This window comes from Prorops nasuta, unplaced genomic scaffold (genome assembly GCF_024137725.1).
Source record: "Prorops nasuta isolate Cenicafe-Biocafe unplaced genomic scaffold, Cenicafe_Pnas_1.2 PNAS00003, whole genome shotgun sequence".
Taxonomy (NCBI): domain Eukaryota; kingdom Metazoa; phylum Arthropoda; class Insecta; order Hymenoptera; family Bethylidae; genus Prorops; species Prorops nasuta.
Window position 1 is genome coordinate 3,398,623 of NW_027116800.1, and position 16,765 is coordinate 3,415,387.

General features: G+C 36.6%; 1 protein-coding gene across 1 annotated transcript in view; it reads left to right on the forward strand.

Annotated features, from left to right (window-relative positions):
* LOC136785717 (WD repeat-containing protein 47) overlaps positions 1-16,535 on the forward strand; it is a 45,106-nt gene extending 28,571 nt beyond the window's left edge. The window contains exons 7-11 of the mRNA XM_066746944.1: positions 10,946-11,142; positions 12,955-13,124; positions 13,213-13,520; positions 13,808-14,030; positions 14,106-16,535. Of these exons, the coding sequence (XP_066603041.1) occupies positions 10,946-11,142; positions 12,955-13,124; positions 13,213-13,520; positions 13,808-14,030; positions 14,106-14,251 (1,044 nt within the window). The 3' untranslated portion in view covers positions 14,252-16,535. The remainder of the gene's footprint in view (positions 1-10,945; positions 11,143-12,954; positions 13,125-13,212; positions 13,521-13,807; positions 14,031-14,105) is intronic.
* Positions 16,536-16,765: the final 230 nt, after the last annotated feature.

Below are 16,765 nucleotides of genomic sequence, written 5' to 3' on the forward strand. Positions count from 1 at the left end.
ATATTACTTTAACCTTAATAAAATGTAAATTTAATTAAACCTTATTGTGGATTCTCAATTATTCGATGAAATGAGCCAATTTGGAGGATGCAAGGATTGGACATAAGGAAGTATGAGTTAACGGATCTTGTTCTTCCGACAACCGTACCGGCAACCTCGGAATATTTTCTGCGTGGCACGTGCGCGCATCTTCTGTTAATAGCAGCGGCATTAAAATAAAGCCAGGATTACAGGGAAAAAGTAGGTAACGATCGGACAACCACCGTAATAATTCAGGAAACGAATTACCATACGGTGCACTGAGCATAAAAACGGTCTGGAGCTTAAAGGCAACCTGTGTGGACAGACCTTATCGGACCACATTTAACGAAACAATATTTAACGTTGGTAACAGCCAAGGAAGATAAGCCACTTTGTAAATCAGTCGTGCTATGCTTAATAAGATTTTGTTGAACAAATGTTTCTCGAAAGAAACAAAATCTATCCTTACTTTCACGATCATGAGTTACACACGAACCAAGATATAGGTGAAACGCTCTTCGTGTCAATGAGATGATCATCACGATGTACAACATTCTTGTAGACCTTCACCGTTAACAAATCCCGTAAACTTGTATTGTTTTGCTTCTTGGCGAGGTGACACCACGATAAGAAAGTAATTTTCACACGATAGAGTAGCAGAATGATACTCACGCAGCCGGATCACGCCAATTTGCTTTTCGCGTAGCACGATATACTTTCTCCGGAGTGCTCATAGCTATCTCATACGGATCAACCATCATCGTAATGTCTCACCTCGATTGCATCTCGACCCATTTTCGACAAATTCGATCTCGATCGGATCGAACCGATCGGGAAAAGTATATAATAGTATATTTATATATATATGATGGATTCGCCTATCATTATCGAGAAGATTTCGTGAAATCATCACGCGGCTAATCGATATTAATAATAGTCTGTCTAAAAAAACGAGCTGTTCCAACTTTCCGATCAATATTGTACAATTGCTTTAAGTAAAAGTGTGCTAGGGTACGTAGAGTGAAAATTGCCTCGCTTTCCTGCCGAATCGCCAGTGATAATCTCAGAGACGGTCGGCCGTTTGCTCTCGGAGCGTGCAAAGCGAGAAAGCAAAAGTTATTAGGTCTCCGTGTAACGTGTTGTAATACGTGGGGGCTCGCGAATCAAGGCTGCGCGAGCGATGGGGCCAGATAAGCGTTTCGTTTATATGAGTTTGCGCTGATTCGACTAAGCTTTCTTCTCAACTTGATAAATATCCTGCATGCACCTGGCAAAAGCAAAAGTGTTGCCGGTTTAAGTATTCATATGCCTTTTAAAATACGTATATAAATTTCACTTCTCTTCCCTTATCCTAACAATTGACTTTTTAATCAATTTGACGAACCAAGAGAACGTATATAGCCAGTCAAATATTTAAGACAAATATTATTAGAAACCTTAAACTCGACTTTTAGTCCTTTTTTTATTAAATCGATACAAATCGTGTAATTAACAATGTAAAAGGGTGTACGATTAGCTGAATTATCTGCAATACGTTATCGAACGAGCTGCAGTAAATTTGAAAAAATATGAATTTTCCTTAATAAAATCATAAATTTAACGAGCTGATGTTCGTGCTGCTTTAGTCATTAATTAAGAGTAATGCCCATTAAATTCAAGTGTTTATTAAAACTTGCGAAAAACTGTTCGTTTAATAAATGTCTGGTTTTTGTTATCGAAGTAATTAAAACATAACGGTTAATAAATATCAATTTTTATAGACGAAAGCACACAAATATCCATGGACATTATAGAAAAAAGATTTTTCACCTGGTAGGGTATTCCTTAATTGATCGTGTAATAAAGAAGATGATATCGAGTGTTTTCAGCGAAAGCAGGTCTATCTCAACGCGTCACGCACATATTTCGCTCGGGTTATTCTTTTATATGAAACGAGAAAAACATTCACCGAATTTGAATAAATTTTCTATTTATAATCCGCTCATCGGACAAAGTTTGTAATTTCTCGTCTATTCACGCGTGAGAAGGGCAATTTTGATTTTTACGTAACGATCTCGACTCGGAGAAAGCAGACTCACTAGTACATAAGAATGGCGAGTAAAAGAGGGTTGCGGTCTGTAGAAAAATATTCGATTACTTTCAACGGATAGATTTGTGAATATTCTCGGTTGGTCCATATATAGTCGAGATTATTATTTCCAAAGAATTGCGCATTTTCAACGAAAGGAAATCCGAACATCTACGTTTTCTATAGATGATAGAAGGAAAGGAGAGTAACGGGAGAAGGAGAAAGAGGAAAAAAGAACGAATTGCCGCGTCGCGAGGAATCATTAACGGAGCGTATCAGAGAAAGCGCTCAGCGATGGAAAATTGAATTGATTCACGTGCGCGTTGAGTGTCCCTATAAGAAAAGACGATCCCTTGAAATCTAATATTTTCCCGATGTGAAATTTTAACACGCAGAAACACAATTGGCTTGTAATTAAGTTCATTTTCATGCAGGCTGAATATCGGATCCCGGTAATAATTAGCACATTTTTTTCTTATATAATGAGGGTTGTATAGTTATAATTATCGGGTAATGGAGTTTAAATGAAGAAAAAGAAGAAGAGTCTTTTGAAAAGTTCACGAAACCCGTCGTCGTTCTCACTTCCTGTGAATAATAACGTGGTTTCTATCCGTTACAAATAAATTGATGCTGGATAGAGATGGGCATGGTTGTTATAAATATGCTTGTCGTTGCATAGTGAAAGCAGAAAAGTGAAAAATGACTTTTTTCATGCATCTCCTTTGTGTCGAACATTAATTACATTTCTAATTGTGTACGTGTATTAAAAACTGATTTCGTTCTACTTTGACCACACAGACTGTCCAAGTATTCATTGGCTCTCTTATTGGTAAATAGGAGATTTCTCAAGAAAATGTATACGAAACACAATAAGGATGTGATGATTTGCTCGTTTGTATAGGGGGGGGGGGGTCGTTTTTTATATATTGCAAGAATATTTGGTCAAATTATTGCATAAATCTGATTGCATGAATGAAAGTAGTAATTTGTGCATTGATTGGTAGTAGAAATAGCGAGGGATGAGTTATAGTAAAGTGGTAGGGACAACGTTTCGTTGAACGGTGGAGAAGTGGGTCGGTTCTGTGAACGGAGCGAAGTCACTCGACGGGAGTACCGAGCACGCACTCTTTCGCGATATTCAGTTGAGTACAGTCGTTGGTAATCCGCGTTCTCTTATCAAACTTTACAACTTCTGCTCAGCCTAACGTCTGTTGACTTTACAGGTTTCAGTGAAATAGTTACGATGCTACGGCAATTTGTTTTTTCCTCCAATGTATTTACCGTCCAGTAAAATTTCATGTAATGATCAATAGTCCAATTCGATCTTAAGTGCTTCATAAAGCAGAGTAATTTGAAAGTGTTGTGGAGTGGTGATAATTTTGTGAGCCATTGATATTTGTGAAAGTGATGAAATTTTTATGACGCTATACAATCTTGTAATTTATCGGTTAGCCTTTCCTGCTTGAAATTCGATGTAACTTTTTCGTACAATCGCGGTATAGATTTTACTTAACTAAAGAAGTAAATTAAAGTATTTGACATGGCTAGGAAATAAAAGCAATATTTTATATTTCGTGTATTTAAGGAGGGGTAGAATTTTTCAAGTATAACACACACGCTGAAGGAAAAGATGGGTGATATTAGAATTCTGGATCCACGGATGGATCCCAGATTTGATATGAAACAGCATCGACCATGGCCTCCGATGTACAGGAATCATTTAAACTCGAGAGGTCCTTCCTTTTGTTATCGCCCTGTGCCACTGGAAACCGTGGCACAATGGATGGGACCACACGTACCAGACTATAATTACATGCCACCGAGACTTTCTGGTTCCAACTCAAGCAAAAGCAGAGATTATTATTACTTGGCTCCGTTTTATAGAAATGCCATGCCACCGCCACCTCAGGCCATCTCGCCTCTACAAGTATCGCCGGTAATCCTTCGAAACTCTTTCTCCCTTAAAATTCTTAATTTTTACTTCCAATAATCTTGCACAGTATAATCTTTCGTTAAAAAAAATATCTGAATCATTTTGGTTTTTATATGAAGCTAGGGTTATAGAATTGTATTTAAAAGAATATTGAGAATTGAAAGAGCTGTGCAAATTGATTGTTCGATAAGATATAGTTGGGAAATCAATTTTGGAGGAAAAATTTGTCGGAATTGCTTAGGTATCGCCAGTAGCAGTGTCTCCTAGGATGATGATGATAGATCATTCGCGAAGTCGAGCGAAAAGTTCTGGTGGTGTTGGCAGAAGTAGCGTGCCTGCTTGCACTTGTTCCGTTGGCAGAACGCGATCCTTGGAAGATGTCAGAAGTGAGGTTAGCGAATGGGACGAGTATCACGATGAAAACGGAAATCGACTTCATGGACACAGTCCAAAGAGTACCGGAGGATGTACCAAGCAAGCTCGAAGATCAATGGAGAATCTGCTGGACGCTGAGAACGAAGAGCGTCGAGCTGCGAGCACTTTTGAGAGGGTTAATAAAAAAGGTTGCAGCAGGTCGAATGAAAAACCAGGAAGAAGGCGAGGATGCTATATGGTTAGTTTCAATTATCAAAACTAATTAATTCTGGAGGTATCGTAAAGTCGATCGCGTGAAGCAAAAGTAGACGCTGTAAGCACCGTAATTGATCTTTGTAGCTGTAATAATGCTCTTATTCATTGGAGGAGATATCATAACTGAGGCAGTATCCTGCAATGAAAAAATTATCTTGATAGGAAGTCATAGTGTTTTATTCTTATTCCAGGGAGGCAGTAGAAAATAATAGTGTTCAACGGATAATCATATTATGTACCTTCGTTAGCCACTTTGCTTTAGAATAAATTAATTACCTACTAAATTTATGCTTCTTTAACAGATGAATCGAGTTGCGTTAAGTAACAAATCCATTATTTCATTCTGAAGCTGCTGTTGAAAACGTTTATTCCTTTTCCTATTTATGAATATTCAACATTAGATGCTAATTAAGTTTAAACACGTTTGTTTATCGTGATAAATGACTGTCTTTTATGTATCAGCAAGCTTTTCATCAATATCGGTGCACAGAATTCTTTTGTAAAACTGGTTTGCTTTATCATAGAATTTTGCAATGTGCATCAAGGTTTGCGATTAAATTGAGAAAGTGCAATAGATAGCTGTTGTCTGGCTGAATTTGGAAAAAATTTGGAGTTACACTAACCTGCTGAATTCAAATATAACCTGAACTGTTCTTCGATTCGATCGTATATTACACTCTTTAAGCTACACTGTTGTGCAGTGGCAGGGTCTTTCTGTCGAAATTGCATAACTCAGTGCTGTTTAGAGTTAGTGTCAAAACTATGTAAACATAATATAATACTGCGCTACTTTACATGGCTACAAACAACAGAAGAATTATTTGATTCGAATGATCAAAAACGTTTGATTTTCAAGGAAAGTGAAAGAAAAAGTTTTTTATGTTACAGAGGACGATTAACCTACTTAACAGTCAGGAATTTTATTAAATCATAAACATATATTTCTTTATACACATATACGAATATATGTATAATCTTACGGAATATAAAAAATTTCATAAAATGCTAATGTTAGCTGAATTAATTTAATTACAAATTTTTTAATTAGAATTTTTTTTAGCAAATGTTTTGCCAGTTACGGGCAGTCTACTTCCGGTAAATATTAGAATGTTTCGTAATGCTTCTTATAAGGATCGAGATTTGTAAAAGTCAGCAAGTGCATTCAAATGTCCGATTGACTTTTCATAATTTCTTGTCACTTTGGACAGTATATCCGTAACAAGCGGAGAAAGTAAAGGTAGGAATGGTCCAGAAGAAAATATCTTCCTGGAGCCTCTCGATTGCTGGCTGTTAAAAAACTTTTATTCCCTTTTCTCCAAAAGTCGTTTTTATAATAATTCTATGTATGAAAGTAACAATTATGTAGAGTAGTGATGGATAATAATATGCTACTGTAGTGCGAAATATTTTAATAAAAGAACAATTTATCTCCGGTATTTGCGCAATGACTAGGAAGCAAATATTAAAATTGTGAAAAGGTCCACTGTTCCTGACGTGTATTCGAGAAATGTAATTTGAGAGTAGTTGCTGGGCATAAAGGCTTCTAATTAACGTCAAGATAACCACCATTTACCCAACAACGTAATCGCACGCGTAATTATGCCCCCTGTCTCCTGTATGTAATAGAAAGTGGCACTACTCGTTTTCTGTGACCCCAAGGTCAATTTCTACCACATTTTGAACTGTTACAACAATCAGACATATCGTGCACTATTGTTATAATTTGACTCAATGGTATTGTTTGAATTTTTACACCTTATTTTCACTATCTTTTGACAATCAAATAAGGAACAAAAGCTCAACGATAGTAATCACCACGTAGGAAAAATGGCGAAGGAATAATTGATATTATAGAAATATATAACTGAGTGTGAATTACGGTTGAACGAAATTGGGTCATTTGGGTTGGTTTATTTCAATAAAATAGGATATTTATATTGTTCTTTCGTTATGGATCATCGACCGTGAGAGTGATTTGAGATCGAGAACCAGCAAAGAAAGAATGGAAAGTATCCCAAAGACGAGGAATAAATTTCCCACTGACGTAGACATCGCGGACGGATCTACTGATGCGTAATATAACGACTCTGTTTTTACAACTTTTTCCTAAAAACAAAATGGCACTTGCTGATTTCGTTCCTCTAACCTAAAACTTGAGAAATTCAGATTTCTAATCTTTAATTTCATTATGCTAAATCTGTGAACAAAATAATTCAGTTAGTATCCAATTAACGCTTGCAGACAAGCTTAGACGAGTACCATAATGATGGCTTTTGAGATTTTGCATGCATGATGAGAGTGGTATTTTGGGCTCGAGTAGTGAAACTCCACAACAATCGACAAGATTTCTTTTCATCACGTAGGCACGTGTTAAAGCGTCAGAACAACTCTTTCAAGAGTATACGTGTAAAGGTGTACGACGAACACCTTTGATTTTCGTTCGAAATTACTTTACGAAAAAGTATGCCATAACCCAGATGTATCGTCTGACCGGTTTTACCCATACCCTACACCTTCCACCATTCGATAATTCTAATTTTTTTATCCCAACGAACCGTCAAATATCCCTATAAACATTTACTTGAACGATACATGATTTTGTTTCATTTCTAAGAAACATGAACTCGTATGTATATCAGCTTGAAAGGAATTATTTACGACAGCACCATGAATAAACCCTGTCTCTGGAAACCTCTAAAAAGTGAAATTAATTATCGTTTGAAAATACGAGTCACGCTGAATTAAAGCTAGTTATTAAATTATCAGGTGCTATAGTCGTACGTATATTAAATAGATACATGGGAAAAGAATTTCTTTTTGCGAAATAAAATTATTGACTAAAAGCAATCAAATACGCATTAACCCAATATTTAACCGGTACTACGCGAAGAGTGAAACTCCGACGCGGATTGACTCGTCTTCTAATGAAGTGAAACTGAACTGGCTCGGAGCTTAGCTCTTATCGCTACATTGTGGCATAGAGCAATTGATCGTGGAAAGTGGAGCGCAAAACTCTTATCGGTTTTCTAGCGTTAAACCTGTCGAAAAGTAAAAAATTAGAATTGGCAAACGGTCCAGAGTTTGGTTATTGGTCGTTCATTCGAATAGACACGCGTCTTTTGTCACGCCAGGACGATCTTTGATTGAAGACTCGCACGAAGGCCTTCGAGGCATCCGGCAGAGATACGTCCACTGCTTGCGTGAGACACGCCTCTTCCTATGGAACAACATCTATATACTTTCCAAAAGCCTTTAAAAATAGTCATTTCCATCGGACCAACTTTCCCAAACACTTGCACTTATACCCTCCCATATATGTTTCTCAATAATCAACGAATGCCAATCGCACGTTTCTTTTGTTTCCTCTTTCTGGAAAAACTTTGATGCGTGACGCTTTACCATATATATACTTACAGGTTTTCATTGAAACCGTTTACTTGATTTTGTCATTTTTGTTGACCCGAGAGAAAATACTCCAAGTAGTTAAAGTAATTATTTGAAATGTCAACTGATTTTTCATAAAAACTTGCAACTACGGTCTACCGTAGTTTGCTACTTATATTTCGACTATTAATCTAAGGTTAACTAGTTGAACTTAATATAATTACTGGAAATGAGTGTAAGATATATTGCTGATTTTTTCGTATATCATTAATAAGCTGCAGTTAAATTTTCTGGCGGATGCATCGAAAGTGGGCGATGTAATAAAAATGTCGGTTAGACACGTGTCACGTGGAGAGGATGTCCCAGATAATTATGATGCATCAACCAAACTCATCGTCTGTGAAATTCTTTGTGTCTCCACGCTTTTTGACTATGCCTTTTTCCCATTCGTCAGACTGGCACATGTCGCATTTGTCTGATTTTAATGCGCGTATATACCATTTAAACCTTGTAATACTCGAGCACAGTATATGTTCACTATTATTAATTATAGTCTTCCCTATTATATATAACATTCGCTCGCGAAAATGACCTAACGTCGTAGTCGAGCTTTCTAAGCCATAGAGAGTAATTAGCTCCAATGATTAGCAATATAAGTTCGGCTAGCTGTTTGAGAAATTGAGTCCTCGTCGGTTTCTTTCAAAATTCATTGTTCCTTCAAGTTGGCTTACGATCGTGTTATTCACGGCTCGTTAAATTCACCGGGAGAACGACGATCCACTAGTGGAGTTTTCTTGGAATCACGTCGCTCGCGAATCTTCGATGGACTCTCCTACACCGACCTCGTTCTCTGCACTCGTGAATAAAACTGTGAGTCGTTTCATTACTCGACACAACCGTCGTACGATCTCATTTTCCTTTTCGCTCCGGTGTAAAATGGCCTTTCATAAGCGTTATAAGATTTTTTTCATTTTAAACATAAAATAAGTCTAATACTGGAGACTAACGCTTGATAATTGATTAATATTATTTAAGATACATTAGCTTATTTTTAAAAGCTTTTATACACGATGCACTTAAGTAAACTGTAGATTCATGCAGTTATTTATATTATTGCGATAAATCTTTGGTTTTCCACAGCTGTTTTGAGGTAGAATGAAATAGGCAAGAGCTTGATCGAAATATAAAGCGTGTTCGGTTACGGTTATGCTAATCAAGCGTCAAAGCAATAGAACAGATGTTTAATCTCGGAAGAGGCTACCGCGTGAAATATAAAATTTCTGCATTATAGTGTTCTATGTATTTCGAATTTCTCTCGCGAGTAATTCTCGAAAGCACGTTAAATCGATTAGGCTGCTTTTGTAAATCGGCCGGATAGTCTGGTATTGGAGGATCGAAAAATCGTCACGGGTGATAAATCATGGAAGTGGTATCGAATTAATAAAGTTGCGACGGACTCTCTTGGGACTGCTGAGATTTCCCTCGGCTAGCTCGTTTTAACCTTGTTACTATTTTATTTCGATAGCCCATGAGAGAAGAGTTTCCGCTCTCTTGATCGCTGCTTCGTTGAAAAAGATGAAATTGCGCGAGCAGTGATGATTTGCGCACCGATAGACACGGAGCACGCGAGCTGCCCTCCGCGCGACCACCGACCGGTGTACTGAAAAATGCCTCGCCAGGAGATAGCACTCTCATTTGCTTTGCTAATGCGCTCCGGCATCGTTTGGGATAATTGGCCCACCGAACTTGTCCAGCCGAAAGTAAAAGCGTGACAAACCACTTGTGCAAGATTCCGTCGGCTCAAATTGAACCTCGATTTGAATTCGCCAAATTTTTCGCGCTGGAAAATCGTTCAACTCGCTTCTGCAAAAATTTATGCTAATTGTTTTGCAGAATTAAATCATAAACAGCCAATTTATGATCCTGATTCTATTTACATTAAATCGTTAAGGTATAATATCAACCTATACCTTCTTTCTAATGACTCTGTTGAAACAGCACATCGTGATTTATCCCATATTAGCCAATCAAGCATTCTCAGTTTTATGTCTAATTATCACAGTGCCGAATTTCTAATTGGAATTTATTAAGGTGAACAGAGCTCAAAAATAGAAACGTGATATAACTTTCTACTCTTTTTAGAATTTTTTCTCGCCTGGTTCGTTGACCGAACAAATAATTTTCTTGGTCTTTTTCGAAGGAGAATGCTTATTGCTTTTAAAAGGTAATCGACTTGCGAAAGGAATTATTATGGTGGAAAACAATTAGGTATTTGCGAATTGGTTCTGTGTTGCATAAAGCGTATCACGATGAGGTCAGCGAGCGGCTTTTTAGGATCCTCGCAGCAATGGTACTGCAAGAACAATAGAGTATAAACAATGACGTTAATTATGTCCCGCGAGCAGTGACACTCTTGGCTTCCGCGTTAAACATTTAGTCAAATTATTCTTGCGAAACAATTAGCAGTCTTGCTCAATGCGCAAAATACTTTTGTTTAGCAAATAAACACTAGCATTTAAATAAAAATTAACATACTTTTCGCAGAGTGAGGAATATATTGCAGAAAGCGAGTCAAGTTTCTTGCAAAGTCTGCAAAATCCAAATTTGCTTTTTAAATGAAATTGTAAATTCTGTCTTATACAGAAGGCAGTTTAAATTAAAGTTGATTAATGAGATTGATAAAAATATGAGAAAATCGATGAAACATGAATTATTATTTTTATCACCGACGATCATCCAAGCATGGATTTCTGTATAAAATGATTTTTTCCGCAAGTAACGGAACTTTGATTTTTTCTACAGAAACGCCACGCACGCGCGACTATCGTTAATTGCCCAGGCGCGTTAGCGCATAATTGAACTCCATGCGTTACAATCGAGTTGCTGATTGCGAATATTTTCTTTTACAGCAGGAGCCGAGGCCGGAACTCGACAACAGCAACGGAAGCAGTAATGGCGGCAGGCCGAGATTCGTACCGGTCACAGCACTCGAAGATGTACAAGCTGTTCGATGTGCAGAATTTCATCCTCACGGAAAATTATATGCCGTAGGATCAAACTCCAAAACCCTTAGAATATGCGCTTACCCCAAACTCCATGATGTAAGGTAAGTTTTGTCTATTCGCTAAAAGATTTCATCGTCTATGTATAAAAGTCTATATACCACTTGTTTAGTCCTGCAGATAATTAGCAACGTGATTTACCAACTCCTACAGAAAATATTCTCTTTCACCTTATTTTCACTATTAAGTGCACTGCTCCAATTAAGATATTAATCATTGACATCGATAGATCTGCAAGTAAGGGATTAATTTTCTGGTGTATTATATAAGGTCGAGTCATTGGAACTGTTTGGTCATTAAATAGAAATGACTTTACCGCGTTCAAATAGAAAGCATCGTCTATAAGAGTTACGAAGGCAATAAATGCACTTGGCATAAACGGCTTCCAAGCAAATACACAGGGAATAGCGTGACGGTAACATACAAATGTAGTAGCTAGGGTAAACGATAGAAACGACAGACTTCCGTGTGAAATCATCCTTTCTGACGGACACCTGTCGTTTGCGCTATTCGAGCCTGAATATTATATAGAGAGCGCGCGAATCCAGGTTTTCCCCGATATTAACTGGACCTCGTAAGAATAAATTAGCCCGGTTAAACGCTCGCTCTTAACTTTATCACAAATTCTTAGTAATATCGACTGCGAAGAGACGGAAAGATGCTTCTAAATTCATGATAGCGAATAGGTTGATTTTACGCAAGTGTGCTGACTTAACGAGCGAGGGAGGCCTTCATGCCAAACGGAGCATTCCTGGATGGTCAACGAATGTGAACGCCACTGCAATTCTCTTTTCTACTCCACGCTTTCGATGTAATTTGCCTTTGGATTATCATGATCCATTTTGACTATTTACATCTCACGCGCGCGCGTATCTTAAATTCTTTATAAAATTGCTAATTATTATACTATTTATATTATATTTTTATTGTAGCTGTTGAAAATGATCATATAACTAACAATAAAAATGGGTTGTGTAAATATTCATAAAACAATACAAATTAGATAATGGAGGGAAAAAGTGTTAGATGCACCTTAGATTTTCTAGCAACGTGAGGCAACAAAACGCATTATTAGGAATAAGTGGGGTATTGCACGCTCGCTTCTTAATAATATGTTTTATTCCTAACGCTTATGATGTGCTGTGATTAATTTGGTTCAAGAAGTATAATTACGAGTCATAAAAGGGTTTGAAAGAAAAGTGGCGTTACTGGTTAAAACTATTGCAATACTAACGAGATTTTTTCGAGTCGACATGTATTATATGTTCACATTAACACTATATTAGGAAAGTTAACAGTTCATTAAAACTAAAAGCACTATTAGTTATTTTTCTCTGGATTTTCTTGACGTTTCGAACAAACTGATCGACAGTGCACAGTTATTAGTCGTTAAATAGGAAATATGATGTCGGCGTGCACAAAGCATGGTCTGGTGGGAAAATGTTGTTAATTGAAATGTTCGTAAAATTGTCGAGAAAGCCTCGTATATCTTTCTCCTTCGTAAAAATCTTAATCTTAGTCTCTTTGTTTCCACGGCCAAAATGCGCCAAGCTCGTCTGTTGCACAGGTTCCTGTGTATCTGGTTTAATTAGAGACCAGGTAAATGATGGCTGGGAACACCGAGAAAACTCGGTCTCGATGAAAGTGACGCCTGAGAACCCAATGATTCTCTTCCCTTGATTCTTCCAGAAGGCCCGCGTGAGCGAAATCGAATCTCATGATTAGATCTTGATGTATGTGTTATTAGAAGGCTGAAAAAATATTGTATGAAAGTTGCTCAGACATTTTATGATTCTAAGTCAAGGAAACCTGACTGATGACCTGCTTTTCATGCTTCACTTGATTCTGTTTTCTAGGGAGGACCATCAAACTTACCAGCCTACGGTTCTCTTTAAGAGAACGAAACACCACAAGGGCTCGATATATTGCCTCGCCTGGACACCCGATGGACAGCTAATGGCAACCGGAAGTAATGATAAAACCGTCAAACTGATGCGCTTCAATGCCGATAGCTCCAATCTTGAAGGTAATTGAACCGCTCTCAATCTCTTATTTTAGTCAAGTTTGTTACCTTGTATATCGACCAAATAATAATAACCTGTGTTGAATTTTAGGCCAAGAGGTTGAGTTGACGATGCACGATGGTACTGTGCGCGATCTGTGCTTCCTGGAGGATACCTCGAATAAATCCAGTCTTCTTATCAGCGGTGGTGCTGGCGATTGCAAGATTTACGTTACCGACTGTGCGACTGGAACTCCTTTCCAAGCGCTCAGTGGCCACAGTGGACACGTTCTCACCTTATATAATTGGGGAGGAGCCATGTTCGTCAGTGGCTCTCAGGATAAAACTGTTCGATTTTGGGATCTTAGAACCAGGGGGTGTGTGAATATGGTCACACCTGCCACTGTACCTGGTAGCAGGGTGAGTCTTAAATTTTCACGGTCACTTTTAGCTTTGACGCTAGGCCTACCAGTTTCTTATTTTACGTTATTAACCCTAATAAAATCATGAATATAATATTTCATTTATTTTGCATTTTATTTTTAGTTTCACATCTGATAAGAATTCGATTTAATTTTTTTGCACGAACATTTAATCCTACCACTACTTTTTATTGCTTTGGATCGAATCTTTATCAGGTGTTTTATAAATTGTATTCGGAGCAAAGGCAGTATTGCGTCTCTGATTAGAATTTGATTCCATTGCAGGTTGGCAGTCCAGTCGCAGCGCTTTGCGTTGATCCATCAGGACGTTTATTGGTATCGGGTCACGAAGATAGCAGCTGCGTCCTCTTCGATATTCGTGGTGGTAGAACCGTGCAGTGTTTCAAGCCTCACGCAGCAGATATCAGGAGCATAAGATTTTCTCCGTCGGCATATTACCTGCTGACTGGTGGATATGATAATAAACTTGTGCTTACCGATCTACAAGGTAAGTAATATTTGTTCTAATATATTTATATCATAAAAACTTGGGGAAAGACAAAAATATTGCATTTATTTGCAGGAGATTTAACGATGCCGTTACCTAGTGTGGTTGTTGCTCAGCACCAAGACAAAGTTATTTCCGGTCGTTGGCATCCAACAGAATTTTCGTTCCTCAGTACTTCCGCAGATAAGACGGCGACATTGTGGGCATTACCGCCTGTATAACAGCACAAAAACACCAAGAACTTTTAAGGCATACGTTATTATTTATTTTCCTTTCTTGTATCAAACTATCGTTCTGCAATCGTTCATTCTCTATTGTTATATTTATTCCATTGAAGAAACATGTTTTCAAAAGAACTTTTAATATTTCTAAAATTTTCTATGTAAAAATTGAATTGATGGTTTATGCATGAAAAACTGAGAACGAACGGTATGGATTAACGCTGATTCATAAATAAAAGTATGATAGTTATTTTGTGGATTTGCGCGTGGCTACATTATGACCAATTTAAAGTTTATCAAATACTGTGGTTGCATTTTTAAATAAAAAGAAAAATTCACACAGCTTGTATAACTTACAATAATTCTTAAGTAATTCGCAGCCACAGGAATTTTTCAAATGAAAGTGTATTATCGTTAACACTTAAAAGACTATCTTGAGAAAGATAAAGTAGGACGAAGAAATATTGGCTGATGGTAAACATAAGACTGTGGAAAATTATATTTTTAATTGATGATTTATTGCTAACGAAAGACGGAGAAACTTGAAATGCAAATTATTTAAAAATCATACCATCACTAAGCACTGCAATTCTTAATTCTCTCTAAGAACAAAAATACGGCACTCTTGTTTTAAAGAACCGTAATAATACCACTTTATATGTTATTGCGTTATTATCATATTTTAAGAACTCATAATGTAAATAATTTGCCTTTTTCTAGAGGGATAGGAGGAGATAATTTTTTCTTTCCTGTACATTTTACGCTTAGCTGTAGTTTTGAATGCTCTCTTTTATTTAATAATTGTGTTATCACTTTTTTCTGGTTTAAATTTTTCAGTTGTTAGCATTTCTTCGTGTTTAATTTAAAATATACTATGCATTGTGCTTAAAACACGTCAATTTGATCATCTCTAAAATTAATTACGTTTAGTGATAAGGATCCGAACAACTTATTTTCAGCATTAATAAATCGGTGTTTGTGTAATATCTTTTTAGATTGCGAAATTTTTAATTTACAAACCACGCCAAATATATACATATTATGCATTATAGTACATTAGTACTTACTCATAATTAACACAAAAATACATGTGCATTCATATAGTCGCTATTTTTATGAACTAAGCATCGAACAGTTTTACGTGGATATAGCATTAAACTTCATATTTAAAATACATGTGAAATGGCAACAAATAGTATTCTTTAATATTAATGTCATAAGAATTATTGTTGAAGTTGTACGTTTAAGTTGCTTGTCATTATCGTTAATCACTGAAATAGGCCTAAAGCTTGTTTCAAATATAAAGATTAACTTATTTTTTTACTAATTTCAAATGTTGAGAATCATAATTGATTACTTCTGCTCTTACATTTCTCTAATATATTTTTGTCGTCTGAGACCATTGCTGATACTGACAACGTACAATTCGATAATTGAAGTTTTATTTTTATTCGAATATAAAAGAATAAAAGCTTAATTACCCCTCAGCAAGTAACAAAATGCGATTACTTGATACGATACGAAGGCTGCAGGATGAGCGGGAAGAGGGGAAAGAGCATGGTAACAGTGTGATAAATGATGAAGCTGGATATGAAATAAGAAAAAGTGATATGAAACGTTTATGGGTACATAATGCTGAAGAAAATCGAACAGGTTTAAGTTTGACACGGGACTACTGCTCTATTTTCTTCGATTGTTGCTAGACTGCTGCTGTATGATCAGGCTGCTGAAGAAAACAAAAAAGATTATTCTGCATTGGTCGACTAAGATGATGTTTATTACACTTTGCCTGATACGCACAAGTCGCACTTATTAGAAATTTTGGCTTTATGCAACCTGAACAATGGCAAACTACGATCTATATCAGTATGCACGATTGACGAATATCCAAAATCATTCTTAATGTGTATTGCAAAGATCTGCTTGCGTACAGCAATTTATCGTGCCTTCTATCGTGGCTGCTTTCGACAATTGACTTTATTCTTGTATTTTTCGTGGCTATCTTCATAGGATAATCCTATTCCTGATTCTTCCTATTGAACGCCATTAAACTCATGACTTGGCTTCTAATCCTTAATATCGTGTTAGAGATATTAACACGAAGAAAAAAACTCGTTATTACATCGTATAATTATTATTGCATAATATACATATTATATATATATATATAAATATATAAATAAAAAAATATAAATATACATATAACATAACTTATAACTTTGTACTTTTCCTGTAGATACGGCATATAATACTGTCACTTATAATTTAAACAATAAAATGTACGTTATTGAAGACAACGTTTGTTAAATGGAAGGAGGAACCCATCAAAAATCCATCAAGGCTTATTTCTTTAATCGTGCCAGGTTTTCGGAAGTTTCGGTAATCAAGTCCATTAGGCTGCTCGTAAAAAAGATTACGGCGCGGATACACATTATAGAGAGAAAGGGCTAGGGATTCTTGATCGATTTTTATAAATTTTCCATAATGAGCGGCAATCAAGTAATCTTCCACCCA